The following is a 23,354-nucleotide window of genomic DNA, read 5'->3' on the forward strand; positions in this document are numbered from 1 at the left end:
AAAATAGGGTATAGAGATGGTTAATATTTGGTGGCAAATATGGGGCGGGATCGAAAGGAAAGGTTTACATGTGTCATTTGTGCTGGGTTTGAGCTGGGAGTTTCCCGCTCTCTCTGCGAGTCACCCCCCCCCCCCCCCCCCCCCCCCGGCTATCTAACCACTCTTAGTCACTTTTTGGGGCCCTGGCGAGTTTCACCCCGGTCAAGCTCACATTTATTTTCATCACTGAACTCGCTGGCCAGACCAAGTCCTCAGAAATAGGTCCACCATTTTGAAAGGGTACCCCGATCTCTAAGTGAGCATCAGGGTACCCCCACACCACCCACCCAAGGACAGCTACCCCCTCCCCCACACAAATGGGCATTACCCATACTCTCCCAAGTGAGGACGCCCCGCTCTGGGGTCGCAGAGGGATCCCCCCATTTCAGGCCACACGCCCTTCCAGGAGCCCCACCCATCACCCCCTCCCCAAACTTCCTGAGGCTCCTTCATACCTGCCCTTCATCCTGCTCCCCCACCCTTCATACCCCCCTCATCCCTCCTTTCATGGGCATGGCCCTTTCAAGTCCTGACATCTGGCAGTGCCACACTGGCACCACCAGCTGGCAGTGCTCCTACCAGCCTGGCAATGTCACATGGGCACCTTGGCAGTCCCCGGGTGGCAATGCCAAGGTGCTGTGGTCAGGAGGAGAGCCAGGGTGCCGTTGTGCCCTGCCCTTAACCACCCAGGCGCCTCGAATGGCCTAGGAGCCCCCCCCCCACCCTCCCCAGTACTTTTCCGCCTGATGCACATTTGTGTGGACCAATGCTAAACAGCGCCCAGCTGGGACCTCCCTGGGAAGGCCAATAGATGCCCAGAGCCGGTTAGATCCGGCGCTAACACGCTTAAGTCGGTTTAGAACCCACTTAAGCATGCACGACTGGGTCCTGTCTACTGTGGGGGAGATCCTGATCGCGATACCTCGCGAGATCCAAGTGTCACGAAGCCGGGGCGGGGGTGGGGGGGGGGCGTCTCTCGGCCGTGTCGCGCCCCGTTCGGGCAGGACGCGGCCGGTAGATCGAGCCCCTGTTCTCTTACTGACTGACTTTGCTTCCCTTACAAACAACAAAACACCGAAGAGACACAAATAATTGAGACATGAGGATAAAGGCAAGCAGTAAAAAAGCGGCAAGAGATCGAATCCATTCAAACCCGATACATTTCTGAAAGAGGACAACTGAGGTAGGGGAGGATAGAGCAACCTGCCATGTTATACGTATTACCCAGTCCTGTTCAATGGGCTAGACTGTCTTAAATAACAGAAAACAAATGTAAACATTGATGTTCAAGCCTTGACAACCGATTTAGGTCCAAGAATGGTTATAACTAGTTGAGGACCAGGCTTGACTGGGTCGATGGTGCTGATGTATTGCCCCTGTAATGCTGAGGGTTATTTTGCTGCTGTAACTAATACCAGAAATTCCTCTGTGGGCAATTATTTCTTTTTTTTTTCCAAACACAGAAACCAGGCCACCGTTCGCAACCCAGATTGCTCCCCATGGTGTACTCCCTGGGACACACAGCTGGAATTTTAAGGGAATGCCTGATTGCCCCACAGACACTCCCAATCTGGTGACTGGCGAATCAAACATTTCTCTTGAAAAATACAATCTAAAAGTGCGGGTTTATAATGCTGTCAGTATGAAAAGAAAAACACCTATTCAGGGCACTTGTTTGAAAGAACAATTTCCATTGATACACGAACGACACACTTTTTTTAAAAAAGAGACAAATTTCTTGGAATGCTTTTCTTAGTTAACCGCAGAATTACAACTGCAAACCTATCACAGCTTCCTACGTGTTTTTTGGCCTTTGTACACAGCCATCCCATAATATAATCCTGCATTTTGCATTCCTGCCCCCGGAGTTCAGGATAGAAACTGTTCCCGAGCCTCTCCGGGTTGCCAGGAATTCTGATCTTCAAACGCAGATCATGCCTTAATTTTTATTAATAAGTGTTTTGAAAAAAAACATTCAATATATGTGAAGAAATGGTCTCGAAAATACAATACAGGTAATAAATGAGGCTAAAACCAAAATAACTTAGTTTGGAATAAGCAGAAAATAAAATCAATAGCAAAAGCACCATATACATCCAAAGTATTTGATTTATTAAATCTGCATCATAGTTGTAAATCTTTAATCCGATTTCATTCTGTAATCTGATGGAAAGGTATTGCATTTAGTGGTTAATTTGATAGTCTCTGCTTTCACATTTGTTTAGTGGGAGCCATTCGTCTATTTTATTACATACCTATTCCTGACAGCTTTTAAACACCACAACACACAAGGAAAGCTCTATAATTCATCACACTTCAACTAATACCGCCCATAATGTGTGCAGTAAGCTGCTTCCTGAAGGCAGGCAGTCCTATGTTGGACTGAGTCAACATTTTTTTTGTGGGGGTGGGGGGGGGGGGGGGGGGGGGGGGGGAGCATGAGACTGGGGTGGTGCCACTCCCAGTCGACTCATTTCATGTTTTCGTTTTTTTAAAAATGTCGACTCCCTTCCCCGTCACTTCAAAAAGGGCGGGGGCTTTTTCTGACCTCACGTCACCCAGACGATGGAAAATTCCAGGTTTATCGATGAAATCTCTTTTGTCGCCTCAAGTCAAGAATGAAATTAGGCGCTTTTGCCAGCCCGCTTTTTAAAAACATTTCTTACACTTCCTCGGCAGCCTTGAAACTGTCTGCAGTTGCACTTGGCGGAGTCACGAGTGACCGGTAGAAAAGGCGGAAAATGTCACGCTGGGGCGGGAAGGGGTGGGTCTTTGGATTTGGGAGTCAGGATGCCCTGCGGGAGAGTTGTATTTTTTTTTTATAAATTTAGATTAGCCAATTATTTTTTCCAATTAAGGGGCAATTTAGCGTGGCCAATCCACCTACTCTGCACATTTTTGGGTTGTGGGGACGAAACCCACGCAGACACGGGGAGAATGTGCAAACTCCACACGGACAGTGACCCAGAGCCGGGATCGAACCTGGGACCTCAGCGCCATGAGGCGGTTGTGCTAACCACTAGGCCACCGTGCTGCCCGGGAGAGTTGTATTTTAAAAAAATAAATAAATTTAGAGTGCCCAATTTTTTCCAATTAAGGGGCAATTTAGCGTGGCCAATCCACCTATCCTGCACATCTTTTGGGTTGTGGGGGTGAAACCCACGCAAACACGGGGAGAATGTGCAAACTCCACACAGACAGTGACCCAGGGTCGGGATTCGAACCCGGGTCCTCAGCGCCGTAGGCAGCAATGCTAACCACTGTGCCACCGTGCTGCCCGCATGAGAGTTGTATTGTGTCATCAAAATCATTATAAATCCATCCTTTAAAAGTGGACGGATTATTTTGTTGCGTCAGTCAGGCAGGAAATTCCCCCCTCCCCACTTTGGAGGTCAGTGGAATGGGAATGTTTTGCCTAACTGAGCACTGGATGGCATTCCCAGCATTGATACCCTTCACCTTCGTACAAACGCTGGTGAAAACCTGGATCTCCCTCCTGGAAAACCACAACCCCAAGGATCAATTGAAAATTTGAAAACGGAGACTGACAGATTGTTGTTAGGTTTAGAGTATTGAGGGATACGGAGCTGTGATCATCCTCACGTGACCCACTGGGATGATCCGACTGATTTTCCCGTGGGACTCCTGGAATACGGGCTCCCTTGCTGAGGGGTGGAGGCCCATCAGCTGTGCTCATAGAATCAACCCTTAAAAGCCGGCCGGATTGGGACCGGCATAATCGGTTGGGATCTATGTGCTGTACGCTGCATTGTGGCCGTTTCTTTTAATTACAAATCATTCCGTTTGAACCACCTTCTTGGGTCCCCTGAGCTCTTATTGGAACCAAGCTGGGTAAACGAAGTTACAGATCTAACGGAATGGTCGAATAGGTTTGAGATCCTTTCCTCCTGTTCTTGTGATCACTGCAAAACTCAACCCAAAAAATAACTACTCATAACTATCAAGGGTAACACACCAATGCATTAATGAGGGCGGCACAGTGCACAGTGGTTAGCACTGCTGCCTCACACTCCAGGGACTCAGGTTCAATTCCAGCCTCAGGTGACCGTCTGTGTGGAGTCTGCAGTTTCTCCCCGTGTGTGCGTGGGTTTCCTCCGGGTGCTCCGGTTTCCTCCCGCAGTCCAAAGATGTGCAGGGTAGCTACATTGGACATGCTAAATTGCCCCTTAATGCCCAAAAGTTTAGGTAGGCTTACTGGGGGTAGGGTGAAGGCATGGGCTTAATGAGGGTGCTCTGCCCAAGGGAGGTTGCAGACTCGATGGGCCGAACGGCCTCCTTCTGCACTGTAGGGATTCTATTAATGGGACCGTTAGTGGTATAGGAGCCACCCTCAAGACCGTTGGCCCCATCTACCTGTTCCAGTGTGACAGGTGGATGTATAAGACCCCAAGACACTATTCAATGAACAGCAGTTTGTCTCAGACAACATTCCTCCCTCAAACAGCATCAAATCAGCATGATTGGGCATTCAGCTCAATGGCTGCGGAACATTGGTGTGGGCGGGCTGGCTGTTGTGCTTATTGCAAAACCACAGAGGACACCTTTCCAAACCGGTTCACTGGTTGTCAAGTGCCCCGGGACAGTCAGAGCACGTGAAGAGGCCTTAAACAGATGGTTCTGACGCATCAAAATGTTTGCCTGTGGAGGAACTGTTCCAACACGGCCAGTTAAAACCAGCCACGGGAAAGTAGCACAGTATTTAAAAAGCAGACCTCTTTGGGGGAAGGAAAACAAAACAGTTCTGTTTCGGACTGTCCCCCGTTAACCCGAGAACGTGCAGCTTCACCAACTCATCGTCCCAGCAACCTCACGCTACTTCCCATTTACAGATGAGTCAGAATACCACTGCCACAGCTACGCTGGCCTCCTGCACCTCTCCCCCACCCCCACCGGTATGTTGCGTTTCCCCCACCCCAGATGCGTCAAATCACTGATCGCCGGCAGGATTTTCTAGTCCGCCGTAGTCTACGGGCGTCCAGGTGGCTCGCCCCATTCTGTCACCCGTGAACTCCCCTGCCCACTGTGAGCATTGGCCATTGACGGGTGCATCTACCCCTGACCACAGTTCAAAGCGGGGAGAATAAAATAAATAGGCTAAATAAAAGAGAGAGTGGAAAGATGCTAAAGAAAACGTTCTGACTGGAATATGGTATTTTAAGAAGTTCCGAGCCCACATAGGCACACAGAGCAACCTTTGCTGTGCCAGATTGCAATAGGCTGCAATCTGCCTTTCATCTCAAGGTAGCAACTTAAAGTTCTGTTGTTGATTTGGGGAAATACAATACTGTTCCCTTTTGGTTCTTCTATTCACAGGTCATATCCTGCCGTCTGTCAGCTTTCAGCTGTCTAGGCCCTTAATCTCTGGAATTCCCTGGCTAAACCTCTGCATCTCTTTATCTCACTCCTTCTTTAAGACACCCTTAAAGCCCACCTCTTTGACCAAGCTTTTGATCACTGGTCCTAATGCCCGTCCTGTGACTTGGTGTCAAATTGTTTGTCCAATTACTCTCCTGTGTAGGGACTGTGGATATTTTACATGTTTTTTTAAATATAAATTTAGAGTACCCAATTCATTTTTTCCAATTAAGGGGCAATTTAGCGTGGTCAATCCACCTACCCTGCACATCTTTGGGACGTAGAGGCAAAACCCACGCAAACACGGGGAGAATGTGCAAACTCCACACGGACAGTGACCCAGAGCCAGGATCGAAACTGGGACTTCGGTGCCGTGAGGCTGCAGTGCTAACCCACTGAGCCACCGTGCTGCCCTATTTTACCATGTTAATGGTGATATATAAAAGTAGAGGTTATGCTGAATAACTCTTTTTCCGTCAGTCTTAGATGCCAGTTTATGCATGATCCACCTTACACCTCACTCCTAGCGCAAGGGCGCACGGTAGCACAGTGGTTAGCACTGTTGCTTCACAGCTCCAGGGACCCGGGTTCAATTCCCAGCTAGAGTCACTGTACGGAGTCTGCACGTTCTCCCAGAGTCTGCGTGGGTTTCCCCCGGGCGCTCCGGTTTCCTCCCACAAGTCCCGAAAGACATGTTGTTAGGTAATTTGGACATTCTGAATTCTCCCTCTGTGTACCCGAACAGGTGCCAGAGTGTGGCGACTAGGGGCTTTTCACAGTAACTTCATTGCAGTGTTAATGTAAGCCTACTTGTGACAATAAAAGATTATTATATTATATTGTTATTCAAATAGGCCCAGAATGGCTTTTGCCCCTTGAAAGGTTTCAGCGTATAAAACCCTGCCGGAGGTCTCACTGATATAATAATACAATAATCTTTATTAGTGTCACAAGTAGGCTTACATTAACACCACAATGAAGTTACTGTGAAAAGCCCCTAGTTGCCACACTCCGGTGCCTGCTCGGGTACACAGAGGGAGAATGCAGATTGTCCAATTCACCTAACAAGCACGTGGGTGGAAACCGGAGCACCCAGAGGAAACCCACGCAGACACGGGCGAACGGGCAGACTCCGCACAGACAGTGACCCAAGTCGGGAATCGAACCTGGGTCCCTGGCGCTGTGAAGCCACAGTGCTCACCACTGTGCTACCGTGTCGCCCATATCAAAATGTAGCACCAGTCATATGTGATAAAGATTTTCAGTGAGTGGCCTGTTAAACTCGTGCCAAAGCGGCAAAGAACAACCTGTCGCAGATGGAGGCTGGCGAAAAACTGAATTTTTAAAAAGCAATTGTGGGAATAAGGGCGTCACATGAATTCAGAATTGTAACAACAACAATTGTATAAGTAAGGCCGGGACTAAAGAAAAAAAATGTTTGCCGCATGCCCAAATACCAATGGTGGCCCTCACAGAGAGCAACGTGGATTTTCTTTTTCAAAGTCACCGCTTCAAATGATTAAGCCAAGGGACGGATACTTTTGCAGTCATGTTGCAGCAAGGCAATGACAGAGCTGACACTGACCTCTCGTTGAAGTGTGCGTCCCTGTGCTGGGGGAGTCCCTGCTTCCTCCTTTGACTTGATGAACTACTTGAAGATGGAATATGAGCCTCCATGGCACCGGAGTTCCGAACGGCCGTGACTGCCTCTTGCCGAGCCCTCAGGAGGTCTGCAAAGGGGCGAGAAAGAATTCATTTTCATTTGTTTTTTTATTTCCCTACCCTGGCAGCCATGGTACACAGATACTTCACGCCCTCCGCGAGCACCGTAGAGACGCAGTCCCGAAGCCGTCGCACACTGAAAGGTACATTTTCAGTCTGCCTTGCCTGTATCTAGTTGTGCGGATTATTCAGATCACAGATTTTCCTTGTGACATGAGCATTTTGAATTTGGGGAACACGAATTCCTGACTACAACCTCTCCCTTTATAGTCTGGTAGTTTACAGAGGTGCGCAGTTTATAATAATAATAATCTTAGGGCAGCACGGTGGTACAGTGGTTAGCACTGCTGCCTCACGGCATCGATGACCCGGGTTCGATCCCAGCCCTGGGGCACTGTCCGTGTGGAGTTTGCACATTCTCCCCGTGTACCCAAAGAGGTGCAGGCTAGGTGGATTGGCCATGCTAAATTGCCCCTTAATTGGAAAAAATGAATTGGGTACTCTAAATTTAAAAACATTTTTAAAAATAATAATAATAATAACCTTTATTAGTGTCACAAGTAGGCTTACATTAACACTGCAAAGAAGTTACTGTGAAAATCCCCTAGTCGCCACACTCCGGCGGCTGTTCGGGTATACAGAGGGAGAATTCAGAATGTCCAATTCACCTAACAAGCACGTCTTTCAGGACTTGTGGGAGGAAACCAGAGAGGCAGCCAGAGGTAACCCACGCAGACACGGGCAGAACGTGCAGACTCTGCACAGACAGTGACCCAAGCCGGGAATCAAACCTGGAACCCTGGCGCTGTGAAGCAACAATGCTAACCACTGTGCTACCCAAGGTGCCTGAACTAAATGTCCTTCTTTGGTGAATATGGAATGGCTGGTATCCCAGAGTGTATCTTCACAATGGATACAATGAACCCTCAGTAATCGATTCACCTCGGAGGGCCATGTTGCATGAGCATCCAAACAAAAGCAACGTTCAGGGAGCTGCAGAAACAACACTATCTTCCAATCTCACCTTTGGCAGTTCATCTCCATCTAACTGACGAGTTATAAACGTGGTGAGCTGATGTTGACTGTGTATTGCATCACACCCCTCCGCCCTCCCTCTGCCCCCGTAATTCTGGCTTGTGCGCAACTCCCGGTTTTAATCACCCTTCCCCCTCCCCCCAGCCACCACCACCATTGGGCTTAAGCCGTGATCTCGCCATAAACCTCTGCAACGTCACTGCTTTTAAAGACACTCCTTAAAACCTACTTTATTGACCAAGGTGTTGGTGATCTGGCCTTATAGCTCCTAATGTGGCTCAGTGTCAAATTTTGTTTGGCAACACACCTCAGGATGTTTTACTACATTAAAGGTGCTATGGGGCTTTTCACAGTAACTTAATTGAAGCCGACTTGTGACAATAAGCGATTATTATTATTATTGTATAAACACTAACTCTTGTTGTACTATCAATGCACTTGTTTTGGCGATTGTTAAGGGTTAGGATTGAAGCCATCAAATTGGCTCTCTGTGCCTGAAAGGGACAAAGTGGCCCTGGGTTATTCTGAACCAGAATCTGTTGCAAATTGTGGCATGTGTCGCAATATTTTGTCTTCAGTTAACACCTTTAATGTAATAAATCTACCTTTAATGTAATAAATAGTGCGAAGTTTCATCAGAGGACCATTATAATGCAAAATATGACACTAAAGCACGCAAGGAGATATTAGCTTGGTCAACAAAGTAGGTTTTGAGGAATGTCTTGAAGGAGGAATCTGAGGTAGAGAGGTTTAGGAACGGAATTCCAGAGCTTTGCGACCTAAGATACTGAAAACATGGGGGAGCGATTAAAATCAGCATCACTGAAGTGCCCAGAATCAGATAAGTGCAGATACCTCAGAAGGTCGTGGGGCTGGAGGAGGAGATCGGTGGTGACAGGGCCAAGGAGGAAATGTAAGCTTCATCAGGGGATCACTATTGTAATAATCGCTTATTGTCACAAGTAGGCTTCAATTAAGTTACTGTGAAAAGCCCCTAGTCGCCACATTCCGGCGCCTGTTCGAAGAAGCTGGTACGGGAATTGAACCCACGCTGCTGGCCTGGTTCTGCATTACAAGCCAGTTGTTTAGCCCACTGTGCTAAACCAGCCCTAGTTGTGTTCCTCTTGCTGGAAAGTAAATTCAGTTTTCCCATTGGGCTTCCAGCTTGAAGTCCCCAAAGGTTGTGACAGGCAATGTCCAATTTTGAGCAGCAGGCAGTATTTCCCATGCTGTGACAGTTAACACGCCTTGGTGAAACTCCTCTTTCTAAACGCATTTGGTAATGCTAACATCAGTATTCGCTGGAGAACTGAGGAAATTAAACCCCCACACCACTATCTCATCCCCCCCCCCCCCCCCCCCTCCCTCTTCCCCACCCCCTCCTCCTCAAATAATATTGGGAGAATCTTGCCCCAGCATGGAGTCACCACTACCCGGAACGATTTAGGCGGACAGGCTAAGGTGCAACGAGACGGCTTAAATAAACTGTGCCATCCCACAGTGTTCTCAGCTAAACCTGTGTTCAGCTGCCTAAGTAACCCTACCCTCTCACCTCCACCCCCAATAGCAGTGGGGTTTTCAGGTGAGGTGCTGGTGATTTGCTACTACAGAGTTCGTGCAAGTAATGGTTTCAAGCAGTTCTAACAGGTTGTCTTTGTTACTGATGCACAGACCCTAATGATGAGTATTTGACCAATTCCTGATGAAATTCAGCCTTCCACATCTATACATTTTCATTTTGAATTTGTATCAGTTGATACAAAACCAAAATGAGTTGTTTTGCAGCATTCTTTTTTGCAATTTGAACAAGACTCAATGTGATGCTCATAATAAAGCTCGCACAACCTGGGACTACAGAGCCAGTGAATCAACAATTGGCTGAGCGAAGGGGCTAGTGGTGAATAGCTAACTACCAGCGGGACATGTTGGTGTGAACAGATGTAGAGGTTTTTGAGTACATCACGCAGCAGGGGTCACGGCGTTTCCTGCTGGGTTTTTCATTTTCCAAAGCTTGGCGGGGAGATAGGAATTTCCAGGCAACTGCTTCCAATCTAGCAAAGGACAATTGTGCCCTGACTGACCTCAGGATGTATCTGTTTAAAACACTCAGACTGTGTGGCTTTAAAGGGAGACGTGGCCCTAGCTCAGTAGGAAAATGGGAACGTTGCACAGTACAAGATACACCCTGATAAAACATCTGCATCAGGGTGGCACAGTGGCGCAGCGGTTCGCATTGCTGCCTCATGGCGCCGAGGACCCGGGTTCGATCCGTGCGGAGTTTGCACATTCTCCCGGTGTCTGGCTGGGTCTCACCCCCACAACCCAAAGATTTGCAGGGTAGATGGATTGGCCACACTAAATTGCCCCTTAATTGAAAAAAAAACTAATCGGGTACTCTAAATAAAAAAAAATAATACATCTGCATAATTTCCTGCCTCATCGTGAGCAACGGCACAGGATTAGTTTTGCTACTTGCATTCACAAATTATCGACAGAAGCAGCACTCTCACTAAATCTATTGACAAGACCCTGTTGTCACAGTCTGCCTGTGCTTAAGGTTGGAAATGTACTGGGACATAACAGCAGAGACAATGTCATTCAATTGGAATATGAACCCACTAGTCACCCCCCCCCCCCCCCCCCCCCCAGCCAATATGGCCAGCAGCCTCACGACCGGGTCAAGCAAAGCAGCAACAGAGCCACAGAAAATGACCGCTCATCATCTCCCAAGTTAAGCTGTGCCCCTCCGGGAACATCCGCGCTGTTGTGAGTGATTCATATCTCCAGGCAAGTGGTTCAGCTGCCCACCTCGATCGTCTGACACGGTCGTGTGATTACCGCAGAGATAATGAGCTGGTCGACTCCGTCACGACTTTGGGTCAGAGAGAACATCCACCCAGTGCTGACCTTGCAGCGGCAGGATCCCATGGTTGCGAATTTCTGTAATTCTTTTAAACCAAATCGACTGAAGCCTGTTAATAGGAACATCTGGAGCATCACATTAAAAGGAGCTTGTTCTTTTGACTACAAGAGATCGATACAGCTTAAAAGCAGCAAAATGATTCCTCCAGCCCCCCCTCCCCCCGGGAGACTGGAAGCTCATGGAATATACAGCAGAGGGGCAGGCCTTTTGGCCCATCCGACCTGTGATGGCGTGTGGTTAAATGATACAGATACGGCACAGAGCTCCCGATAATCTGGAATGAATCAGGCAGTGTCCTGCTCCAGTGTTAGCACATACATCCTCCCCGCTACCTGAAAATGAAATGAAATGAAAATGAAAAATGAAAATCACTTATTGTCACGAGTAGGCTTCAAATGAAGTTACTGTGGAAAGCCCCCAGTCGCCACATTCCGGCGCCTGTTCGGGGAGGCTGTTACGGGAATTGAACCGTGCTGCTGGCCTGCCTTGGTCTGCGATTGGTCAAAGTCAGCGATTTAGCCCTGTGCTAAACAGCCCCTGTCTCTGAACACTGTGCAAAGGGCCAGTTACTGTCCACGGGGAGACTGGGACCTGTACAGTTGGCACGGATGCAGCGGTAAAGATCAGGGGAATAAAACTGTCCTCGGCTGCGAGGGGGCAGGAGGGACTCGTCAAGAGAAGCAGCTGCAAACCTTTCAGACACCGCAGAGGGGGGAAAAAAAACCTTGCATTTATAGATACTAAAGTTAAGAATTTAAAAGCCAAGATCCACACTGTTTGCATCTAGTTACTTTCCACACACCCCCACCCTCCCCCTCTGCTTCTGTGCTAACTTCTTTTACTGCCCCTGGCAACTTGCCAGCAGACTGCCAGTTAAATATATTCTCCGTTAATCCACAAGCGTCACCTGAATGAGTCATTTGGGCTGCCTAGAGCTACAACTCAGTTTGAACCCTGTGCTCACGCAACAAAAAGGCCAACCGCAGAGAGATTCCCCACCCCCACAATGTGCCTCTTCCCTTTTATCCCTCGGTTTTTGGATGCCGGCAGCCTTAAAAGGGCGATGCCTCTCTTAAAAGGGCAACGTGTCTGCTGCGATCCCAGCACCTCTCCCCACTTGCACCTCTCGCTATCCCCCACAAGGAATGGCACACCTTCCCGCTAGCCCCCCCCCCCCCCCCCCCCCCCCCCCCACCACCCTCAAGAACACCGGCACCTAGTATAAATCCAATTTGAACCTCATGGTTTATTTTTTTTTAAAAGAGAAAGCTGAACTCCTCCACATCATCTGGAGACTCCTGGGTTCAATATTACAGAGAGGGAGACAGACTTTGCAAAGAGACAGCAATTTCACCCAGTTCTATACTTCAACAATCTGAGACCAATCAGTGGCCCGGGGGGGGGGGGATGATATTTTAACATCGACAGGGTCAGGAAAGCGACCAATAATTGCCTGCTCCACTCACCACAAGTGACACCTCAACACTGCTAAGTGCAAATAAGCAACTATGAGCAGTCGTCAGTTCACGAGAGGGTTTCAGAGACCAGCTTACGTTACAGAGAAACCTGACACAACGCAGGCAGCATCTATTGATTTCAAAGATGTCCCCTGAACACCGTGCTACACAAGATGAGATAATCACCCCGTGTGTGTGTGCTTCCCATGGCCCCACAGGTCTTTCTATTTCTGTGTTACTTACCCTGTCTGCTGCCTAGGAAGAGGTGTACGAGTAAGTGCTGACATCACACACACATACATACATACATACAGCAGAAGAGAAACTATGTGTGGGCTGCTGATCACGTGTCTTTTAAAGAAAACCCTACCGGGTTTCAGGCCTAAAAAAGGAAAATAAATGTACTTTCCACTCAGTGACTAATAGGGAATATACAGCCAACAAGTTGAAGAAATCATTATTATCATAGAGCTAACGAATCACTGATCACCTTCGCTTTAAAGAGACAGGACTGCTCCAACTTGGCTAACGCAGGCTCAGTGAACAGACTGCAACAACATCACATCTGGTGAACATAAGTTATTAAAATGATCTCACTTCTCCCCTCTTGCCCCAGTTTAGCTCAAATGAGTTTTTTTTTCTTTGCAAGTTATCCGAGCTTGACATCGGCAGGGACAGAGCGAGCCCTGTGCTATTATACCGGCCGAGCGACTAACTGGCCAACGACTCAATCTTCCAGATGGTGCTGTGAAACCAAAGCACTTGGAGGGCATGACTAGAAATGCCGAGCAAAAATACGCTACAAGGGACACGATCCAGCTAATTGAACAGAGCCAGATGTTTGAGGGGAAAGTTCTCTTCTTTTTTTTTACAAGTACACAATGAAAGAAAAGGCTCTTGCATTTGCATAGCGTCTTTCGTAACCTCAGAACATTCCAAAGCCCTTCAAAGCCAATTAAGTACTTTCCAAAACACAGTCACTGCCTTAATGTGGGAAATGCCAATTTCCGCACAGCAAGCTCCCAACAAACAGCAATAAGACAACGGCCAGATAGCTATTTGTAGACGTTGGTTGAGGGCTAGATATCGGCCAGGACATCAGAGAGGACTCCCCCCTCTTCTTTATAAAAGGGCGGTGGGATTTCTTTTCTTCACCCACCAAAAGGGCAGACAAAAACTCAGTCTAACATTCCATCTGAACAACACCGCCTTTGACAGTGCAGCACCTCCTCAAGTATTGCCAGCCTGGGTTTTATGCTCAAGTCTCTAGAGTGGGACTTGAACCCATGATGCTCTGGCTCAGAAGCAAGAGCGCTACCCACCATGCCACAGTCAACACCATCAGATCAGCAAGGAGCTGAGTGAAGGTGGGCCCTTTCCCAAAGGCCACAAGAGAATACGCAACATGATACCTCCACTTCCTCTCGAATGATCTCTCAGTTGGTGGTGAACAAGAGTAGAGTTTTTTTATCATAAAGTAGCGAAGTAAACTAAGGGGTAACGGAGGGAAGGGAGTCATGATGGGAACTGTCTGATGGTACACATTCCATATAGGGGCTGCTTTAGCACACTGGGCTAAATCGCTGGCTTTTAAAGCAGACCCAGGCAGGCCAGCAGCACGGTTCAATTCCCGCCCCAGCCTTCCCGAACAGGTGCCGGAATGTGGCGACTAGGGGCTTTTCACAGTAACTTCATTGAAGCCTACTCGTGACAGGGAGTCCCACTCAGCTATTGACGCAAAGCCACACTTCTGCACAATTGGTTTTATAGCCTTGTTTACTGAATTATGGGCATGGTACAGTGTACAAGTGGGTGGTTCTTCTCAACTCTGCGTTGAGAAGATTGAGATATGCAAACAGTTCTTCAGAGTCTCACCCTCAATGTTCAACCAGCTTGGAAAACATCAGGGACATTATCCAGCCAGATTACCAAAAAAAACCCCACCAACAAACAGGCACGCTTGACATAAATATGATGTGAGCAGAGCTAAGCCTCGTGGGTTTCATTCTATGCTCCCAGGGAACACAGGTCAGAGAAGCAGAGTTAAAATGTCAATGCTCCCCATTGCTGATCTCCACTCTCTTCAGGCACCGCTTCTCCCCTGGGATTGTGGGATAATCCTCTCCACTTCTCCATAAATCCTCAATATTTTAGCTTGACGTTCAATAGGGAATCTAGAGCATTCATGGAATCATAGAATTTACAGTGCAGAAGGAGGCCATTCATCCCATCGAGTTTGCACTGGCCCATGGAAAGGGCACCCTACTCAAGCCTATTCCACTCTATCCCCGTAACCCAACTTAACCTTTTTGTACACTCAGGGCAATTTAGCATGACCAATCCATCTAACCTGCACATCTTTGGACTGTGGGAGGAAACCGTAGCACCCGGAGGAAACCCACGCACACATGGGGAGAATGTGCAAACTCCGCACAGACAGTGACCCAGAGTCGGGATCGAACCTGGGACCCTGGAGCTGTGAAGCAACTGTGGTAACGACTGTTGTACCGTGCAGCCCCTAATTCTCTCCATTTCTTAAAAAAAATAGAGTACCCAATTATTTTTCTCCCAATTAAGGGATAGTTTAGAGTGGCCAATCCACCTACCCTGCACATCTTTGGATTGTGGGGGTGAGACCCACACATCTCCCCATTTCTACCTAAGGAACGCCTATCAAAAATTTGTATTCCCCCACCAGCGCCCCCCCCCCTCCCCCCCCATAACCCATCAACACTCCCCATCAACTTCGCCAGCCACCCTCATCACCTCCAAGTTTTGATTTGATTATTTTAAATGCAAGGCTGTGGAGAAAAATCTCAGTTCCCGCAACAATTTCCAGAGGAAAAGTAAATCACCTCATGACAGGCCTTTGCATTAGAACAAAGAGTGAAATGTGTATCTAATTATATTCTTACGCCTCTGACTGAGATTATCAGTTTGGTGTTCACTTGCAGTCAGTTTGTGTTGGAGATCCATGCTCAATATGACGTACATGTTGATTGGGATTCATCTCAGTTTAATGACAGCACCAGATCTTTACCCCATCACTCGAGGCTTAATGCAAGCTGCTACCAACTCCCCTGACCCAAGCTTTCTTAACTAGATAGACACAGGCGGCTGAATTGTTAAAAGGCTGCTGATAATTCCTGTAATTGTGCGATGAGGAAGAACGAGCCTGAAGCGAGCTTCTAACTTAAATTAGTTTATTTCCAAGACAGTAAGTTACAGGGCATTCACCTCATCGCCCAATTCAAGATGCGACGAGACCGATAAATCCCGCGAGAGGCATCACGTGAGATTCACCGGCCTCGTCACGCGTAGCAAAATCTAACGCGATCTGGATCCTGTCCATTGAGGGTGGGATCTAACTTTGAATATTCAACTGAGCAGTTTGAGACGCCGAGCGGGCACCGTTTAGCATGGACCAGGGGTCCCAGCACTTGGGGAGGTCTCCCAGGCGATTGGGGTCTTGGTAGTCGGGCTTAGGGCAGGGTGGTGCCATGGCACCCCTGACACCACCTAGGTATTGCCAGCCTGGCACTCTGGCAGCAGCCCCCAGGTACCACCCTGGCAGGGGCACTGCCAGGATGCCACACTGGCAGTGTCAAGGTGCCCAGTTGGCATCTTGCCCGTGTCAGGGATCAGGCCTGGGGGTGCCCTGCCCAATTCTGCTCTGAAAGGCACCTTGACATGAAAACGACAAAGAGACAGAACACCTTTCAGGAGTAGCTGTGAGGTTTAATGCTCCTGCCACAGACCTATGGCCTGTACTGTTCTAACGCACCAACCAACGCGTTTAACAGCTTCTGCTTCCCTCCAAGGTCTTTCTGCACTTCCAAAGCTGCAATCCTATGTAAATCCACGTCTGGGCTCTCCTTTAATTGCAGCACTCTCATTGGAAGAATGTAGATGTAGAACCAGTCAGGAGAGACAACAGGAACGCACGGTAGGTAGAAATGGACAACTGGTTTGTTACGGTACACACAAATAACAAAACTACAACAGCTCTCCCCGAAAGGTCGTCCTCCCTGACCTACACCCAGGTCAGGCTTTTATACAGAGAGGGTCCATCTTGTTCAGGGGAAACCCCGCCCTCAATTACCAGGCGAGCCCATACTGAGCTGTGTAAGGGGGAATCATATAGAGCACAGTCCTTGGCCCCCGAAGGGGTCATAACATATATGTGCCCGAATTACCAGAGTCCCAGTACTTAGGAGAAAGCTCAGCCCACCGTGCTTGAGCTGCCCTATTCATCTCACTCTCTACTGCTTTCCTGGAGCAATTTTCTTCCCTTCAAATATATATCCAATTTCCCCCTTTGAAAATTACTATTCAATCTGCTTCCAAACACCCTTTCAGGAAGCCCATTCCAGACCCTAACAACACACCGTGCTCAAATGTTCGCATCTCACCTCGGAAACTTTGGGCAATGACTTTAAATCCACGTGCTCAAGTTATTGACCCTTCTGATTTGATTTGATTTATTGTCACAAGTGCCGAAGTACAGTGAAAAGTATTTTTCTGCAGCCAAGGGAACGTACACAGTATGTACATGGTAGGCAAAAAGAATAAGCGACAGAGAACATTGACAAATGGTACATCCAGAAACAGTGATTGGTTACAGTGCGGAACAAGGGGCCAAAGGAAGAAAATGCATGAGCAAGAACAGCAGAGGGAGTCATGAATAGTGTTCTTACAGGGAACAGATCAGTCCGAGGGGGAGCCGTTGAGGAGTCTAGTAGCTGTGGGGAAGAAGCTGTTCCTATGTCTGGATGTATGTCTGGTCCTCAGACTTCTGTACCTTCTGCCTGATGGAAGGGTCTGGAAGAAGGCAAAGCCTGGGTGGGAGGGGTCTCTGACAATGCTGACTGCCTTCCTGAGGCAGCGGGAGGTATAGACAGAATCAATGTGGGGGTGGCAAGCTTGTGTGATGCGTTGGGCTGAGTTCACTGCACACTTGCAATTTCTTGCGATCTTGGGCCAAGCAGTTGCCATACCAAGCTGCCAGTGGAAACAGATTTTTCTTATTTACTATGTCAAAAAGCCTCATCATTAGGACTCACAGACACGATGCACCAAAGCAGAAGGTTCATTTATTTTGGTCATTCTGGGTAACAGTTTGGATGCAGTTGCTGAACTCTGGGAGAAATATCAACCAACAGATATTTGTATTCATGTCAAAGCAATTTTTTTTTTACTGTGGATAAAAAAAATCAATGCAAACTTTCAAGGAAATAGGAGTGTTAGTAATGGGTTTACCACCAGAATTTGCCCTGTAATGATTTTCCATTAGCTGCTTTTATTTTATATTAGATTTACAAAATCCTTATGGTCCGACTCGCTAAAACGATAAAAGTAAATTAAACTTAACCGGCCAGTAAACTAAAACTTTTGGCTTACGACACGCGTACACTTTGCCCGAGGCAACAGGATGGATTTTTCTTTGAATGAAATTGATGTGATGAGCAGGGTCGTGAGTGGGCTGCAACAGTTTGGAATATTGAACCTTCACTTCTGGGGGGCAGTGTTTCGCAATCAGAGTCCCCTCCTTCCCTCAGCTGGGAGCACTGGTAATTTGCGGGAAAGCGCCAAACTCCTTAATTGATTGAAACATACAAGATCCTGAGGGGTCTTGAATGCCCCCCCCCCCCCCCCCTCCCCCGCTCCTTGTTTGTATGTTCCTCAGCTGCTTCTTCATTCACCCTCGAGAGGATTCTTCAGGCCTTCTTTGCGACTGCTCTTGTCTCTCACTTGTTTGCCCCCAACTCACAATTGTTCCCCCCACCCTCTCTGGGGTGCTCATTTACATTATTAAATATTCACTTTTTTTTTAACCTCTAGCTTCAACCTAACCTGGGCAGCCTCCCATCATGCACTCTCCAGAAACATGAGCTCATCCAAAACTCTGCTGCCCCGCCCTAATTCATGCCAATTCCCATTCGTCCATTCCCCCCATTCTGTGGCCTATAGTGGCTACTGTTCCGGACGATATATTGATTTTTGAACTCTTCCACGTCCTCATCCCTCTCTATCTTTCTAACCCTCTACAGCGCTCCAAGATCTCTTCACTCTTCCAAATCTTGACACTTCTTCCTTCCCATTGCTCTACCTTTGAAGGTTACGTCATCAGCCGCCTAGGTCCTGCAACTTCTCAAACCTTTCCATCTCTCATTCCGAATCTCTTCCTTTAAGATGTTCCTTCAACTCTACCTCTTTGACTAAGCCTTTGATCACCTATCCCAATGTGTCCTTCAGTCCTTGGTGTCAAATGTTGTTTGATAAAGCTCCTGTGAATTACCTTGGGCGCTACAGTGGCATGGTGGTAACATCGCTGGACTGTAATCCCAAGGCCCAAGCTAAGAGGGACATGGTTTAAATCTCACCATGATAGCTGGTAGAATTTAAATTCAATTCATTAATCTGGAATTCTAAAGCTAGTCTCAGTAATGGTGGAAAATATCATCGATCATTGTAAAAAAAAAACATCTGCTTCACTAATGTTCTTTAGGGATGGAAATCTGCCAGCCTAACTTGGTCTGGCCTACTTGTGGGTGTAGATCCCTAGCAATGTGGTTGACGCCCTCTGACAGTAGAGATTGGGATGGGCAAAAAATGTTGGCCTTGCCTACGACACACATCCCTTGAAAGAATAATGCAAGAAAGAATATATGCAGTTTGTTGTTTAACCTATATATTTATATCGGGTCAAAGCTGTGAAAAAACGTGCAATTTTTTTTAAAAACTCCCAAGTCAATCAAAACTTTCAAACTAATTCCTGTAAAAAATAAATTCTGATTTGCCGATTGCCTAATATACAATCTTTCCGGATTTCTCAATTGGACCCTGTCCGACAGTTCTCCCCCCCCCCCCCCCCCCCCCCCCCACCCCCCCCGGACTTTTTCAGAAGGCTAACCCGGTGAAAATGAAGAGCCTCTCACCGTTTATCTGCTGGTTCCCTTGAACAGATTATGCGCGCTCACAGGATTAATTCCACATGCGATGTATTTTTTTCCTATCTGTAAACACTGTGCATTTTAAGTTTATTCTGCAACTTGAGAGGCTCAGATTCGGTTTGGAAGTCAGGACCAGCAACTAAAGCAAGAGCAAAGTTCAGAGTTTGCCAGGGGGTATGGAGCTAGTTGCAGAAAAGAGTCATCGCCAGTAGAACAGCAAAAATGATTGGCTTTCTGGAATGAAGAACTTGTTGTATGAGGAACATTTGAGGACTCTGGGTCTGTACTCGTTGGAGTTTAGAAGGATGAGAGGGGACCTTATTGAAACTTACAGGATTCTGCGAGGCCTGGATAGAGTGGGCGTGGAGAAAATGTTTCCACTTGTAGGAAAAACTAGAAGCAGAGGACACCATCTCAGGCTAAAGGGACGATCCTTTAAAACAGAGATGAGGAGGAATTTCTTCAGCCAGAGGGTGGTGAATCTGTGGAACTCTTTGCCGCAGAAGGCTGTGGAGGCCAAATCATTGAGTGTCTTTAAGACAGAGATAGATAGGTTCCTGATTAATAAGGGGATCAGGGGTTATGGGAGAAGGCAGGAGAATGGGGATGAGAAAATTTCAGTCATGATTGAATGGCGCAGCAGACTCGATGGGCCGAGTGGCCTAATTCTGCTCCTATGTCCTATGGTCTTATGGTCTTTCTGTTAATAGAGGACGTCTATTTATCTTGCCCTGAGGTCCACTCACCTGAACACCGCTGACACTAAATTAACTTGTATAAAATTCATATTTCTCAGTTTCTCCAATTGTTTTGAGGTGCGCGCTGCATATATTTATGGAGGAAACAGGGACAAAATTTAAAATGTTTCATTATTTACTTCAGTCAATTAATTATCTAAGTAGTAGGGTTTTCTTTTTTTTCACGTTGCCATGGTATTTATAATTTAGTAGCCTGGCTGGCAGCCAATTATGAGCGGTTGCATCGATCTTAGCCTTGTGCAAACCCCTGATGCGTCTATCAGGGATACATAAAGAATAAACCCAGCTGCACGGTGACATGTGGAATCATGCTGATTGACACATTGACATCGCTGTCGACAGGTTCAGAAAAGAGAAGAGCTCGGCAACAAAATTGCAACAGATAAATGATGATAAATTCTATTTTGATTTGAAAATAATTGGTTTCCTGGTCACTTTTGCCCTTTTTAAAAAAAAAACCCACAAAGTTGCAACATTCAGCGCATCTTAAGTCAGCCGAGAGAGAGAAAGAGAGAGCAGTTCACCAAGCAAATCGGAGCTTGCGCCTCGCAGATAGAGGTATTGAGTGCAAAAGCGGGGAAAGTTATGCTGAACCCTCTTGAAAGCTCCGGTTAGGTCACACAACTGGAGTGTCACGTCCAGTTCTGGTCACCACATTTGGGAAGAATGCGAGGGGTCCTGGAGACGGAAGGGAAGGAGATTTACTGACACGATTCCACGTTTGGAGCGATTTAGCTACAAGATTGGACAACCCGAGTTTGTTCCCCTTGGAGTAGGGAAGGTGATGGGGAGATGTGGCACAGGTAGCAGAAGATTATGACATGTTTAGATAAGGTAGGCAAAAGCTGCTCTGATTAGTTGGCTGTACAAGGGTTAGGGGGCTTTGGGAAAGAGATTCAGGGGATGGGGGGGGAGGGGAGAAAAATGTGAGAACAGTGTTTTTGACTCAGCAAATAGCAACGAGCTGGAACTCTGCCTCCAAGCGTGGTGAAGAGGAGATGATCAGTGATTTTGAAAAGAAATTGGATGGGGCCTTAGGGAAATAGATTTTCTCAAGTTAGAACGGGGACATGGAACTGACTGGATTGCTCGACAGAGAGTCAGCATGGACTCAATGGGCCATTATGATGTTCCCTCAGCATGGCGCTGGAGATTATTCATTGGAAACCTGGAGTGTGCCACCGACCTTCCATCTCAGGGGCAAGGGTAGTGGCAGACGAACCAAGGCAACACTTGGAACGAATTCCAAATCAAAGCACTGAAAGCCCAAGAAAATCAAGAGCACCCCCCGTGTAACAGAACGACAGGCCCAGCATTTTAAATTGCGTTGAATTTTTGATTTTTCCTTGCACACGCACTTTCCTGAGTGCGGTGCTTTCGATTCACTAAAAGCAGAATTGTGAAATCAGAGCTATCTGTTGCTGAACTAGTCTGTCCCCCCCCCCCCCCCCCCCCCCCCCCATTTTTGGGTGGATGGGTTTTGATAGGAGACGCAGATCCCTCTTTTTGAGAAGCACAAATACCTGCAGCGTAGATCTGTCTGCGCACAGCCAGAAATGACAACTTACACAAATCAATTCATCACCCCTGTCAGATCGGGAGCTGCAGCTCTCGCAGAATTTGACTGACATTCTCCCAAATGCAATAAGCACAGTCTCGGCGGGAGCCAACCTTTTGAGATACCCTGTACACCATTAGTCAGGGTATACTGCACCTTATTAATGGCACTATTAATAAAAATGTTTTTTTTTAAATGAATGTCTGTGCAGTTTGACTTTATAGACAAAGTGTCATGTGGCGTCAGAGGAAAGACATCCGCTGGTTGTGTGCGTGTGTCCCCTCCTGGGCTGTCTCGGATTGGGTCTGCGGTTAAGCATGTACAAGTCACCTCGGCGAGCTCTCAACGTGGGGGCATCTTTGTGGCAAAAATAAATTGCCCATGTTTCATCATCACAGCTTGCCGTCAGCTGAACCCTTTAATTAGGTGGCTCCCTGGCTGTCACTCCAAGGATTCAGTTACTTCCAACAAGCTCCACTCCCCCCTCCTGGAAATGTTAATACAACATGCCGAACATTATCACAGCTGCCACCCGCTCAAGTGGCCACTCCGAGTGCAAGCAGGGGCAGGATGCCGGACTAGAGGGGACTCACACTTGCATCCAATTCTACTCTTCCATGACATTTATACACACACACACACACACAGCCAGGGTCACTGCACATTAATCAGGTGCAATTTCTTTTTTTGCATCCACAGCCCAGGGTCACCGAGTCTAATTGTCACTCTCCTACTGCCAGCCAGTTTGATATCAGCTAATTGCCGGCAGATTGGATATCAAAACCGGAGTTTGTCTGTAGGATTCAGTCGCAAATCACGTGGTGCATTTCCCACAGGAATATAGAGACACCACCTCTGTTGTGGTTACTTCTGTATTTTGTACACATTTATTACTGAAACTATCTGGGGATGAAATTGAAAGATTTCCCTTGCTACCCTGGTTCAGTACAAATGGTGTATAGGGTAAAGGACCTGGCTGTAAATTAGCAGCCACCACTGTAATGGAGACCGAGAGAGAGAGAGATACCAGAACGGGAGGCATTACTTTGTCCAATCTGAAGTTGCGAGGCAAGCTTCGGGACAGAGTGAAGTTTCCAAGCAGCTCCAACTCTGCCAGCGCAGATTGCGAGATACCCAATTTTCCCCTCCCCAACGCAAGGGTAATGAGGCCCTTTATAATGCACCCAGCGCGATGGCCTCAACCATTCCCTGTGGCATGTTGCAACAAAACTCTGGGGGTTAATGCTCTGGACACACACACAGGTTCAAATCCGACCAAAGCAGCTGGTGGAATTCTAATTCAATTAATACATCTGGGATTATAAAGCTAGTTTCAGTCATGGTGACCATGAAACCATTATTGATTGTCGTAGAAAACTATCTGGTTCACTAATGTCCTTCAGGGAAGGAAATCTGCCGTCCTTACCCGGCCTGGCCTACATGAGACTCCCGACCCACAGCAATGTGGTTGACTCCTAACTGCCCCCCTCTGAAACGGCCGGGCGAGCCATTCGGTTCAAGGGCAATTAGGGA

General features: G+C 47.5%; 1 protein-coding gene across 5 annotated transcripts in view; it reads right to left on the reverse strand.

The window, feature by feature from the left end:
* The window catches only part of samd11 (sterile alpha motif domain containing 11), a 287,378-nt gene that overhangs the window by 58,899 nt on the left and 205,125 nt on the right, over nucleotides 1-23,354 (reverse strand). For all 5 annotated transcript variants that reach the window (XM_038773648.1, XM_038773650.1, XM_038773651.1 and 2 more), the window contains one exon: nucleotides 7,001-7,145. In XM_038773648.1, the coding sequence (XP_038629576.1) occupies nucleotides 7,001-7,145 (145 nt within the window). The remainder of the gene's footprint in view (nucleotides 1-7,000; nucleotides 7,146-23,354) is intronic.

This window comes from Scyliorhinus canicula, chromosome 16 (genome assembly GCF_902713615.1).
Source record: "Scyliorhinus canicula chromosome 16, sScyCan1.1, whole genome shotgun sequence".
NCBI classification, from domain to species: domain Eukaryota; kingdom Metazoa; phylum Chordata; class Chondrichthyes; order Carcharhiniformes; family Scyliorhinidae; genus Scyliorhinus; species Scyliorhinus canicula.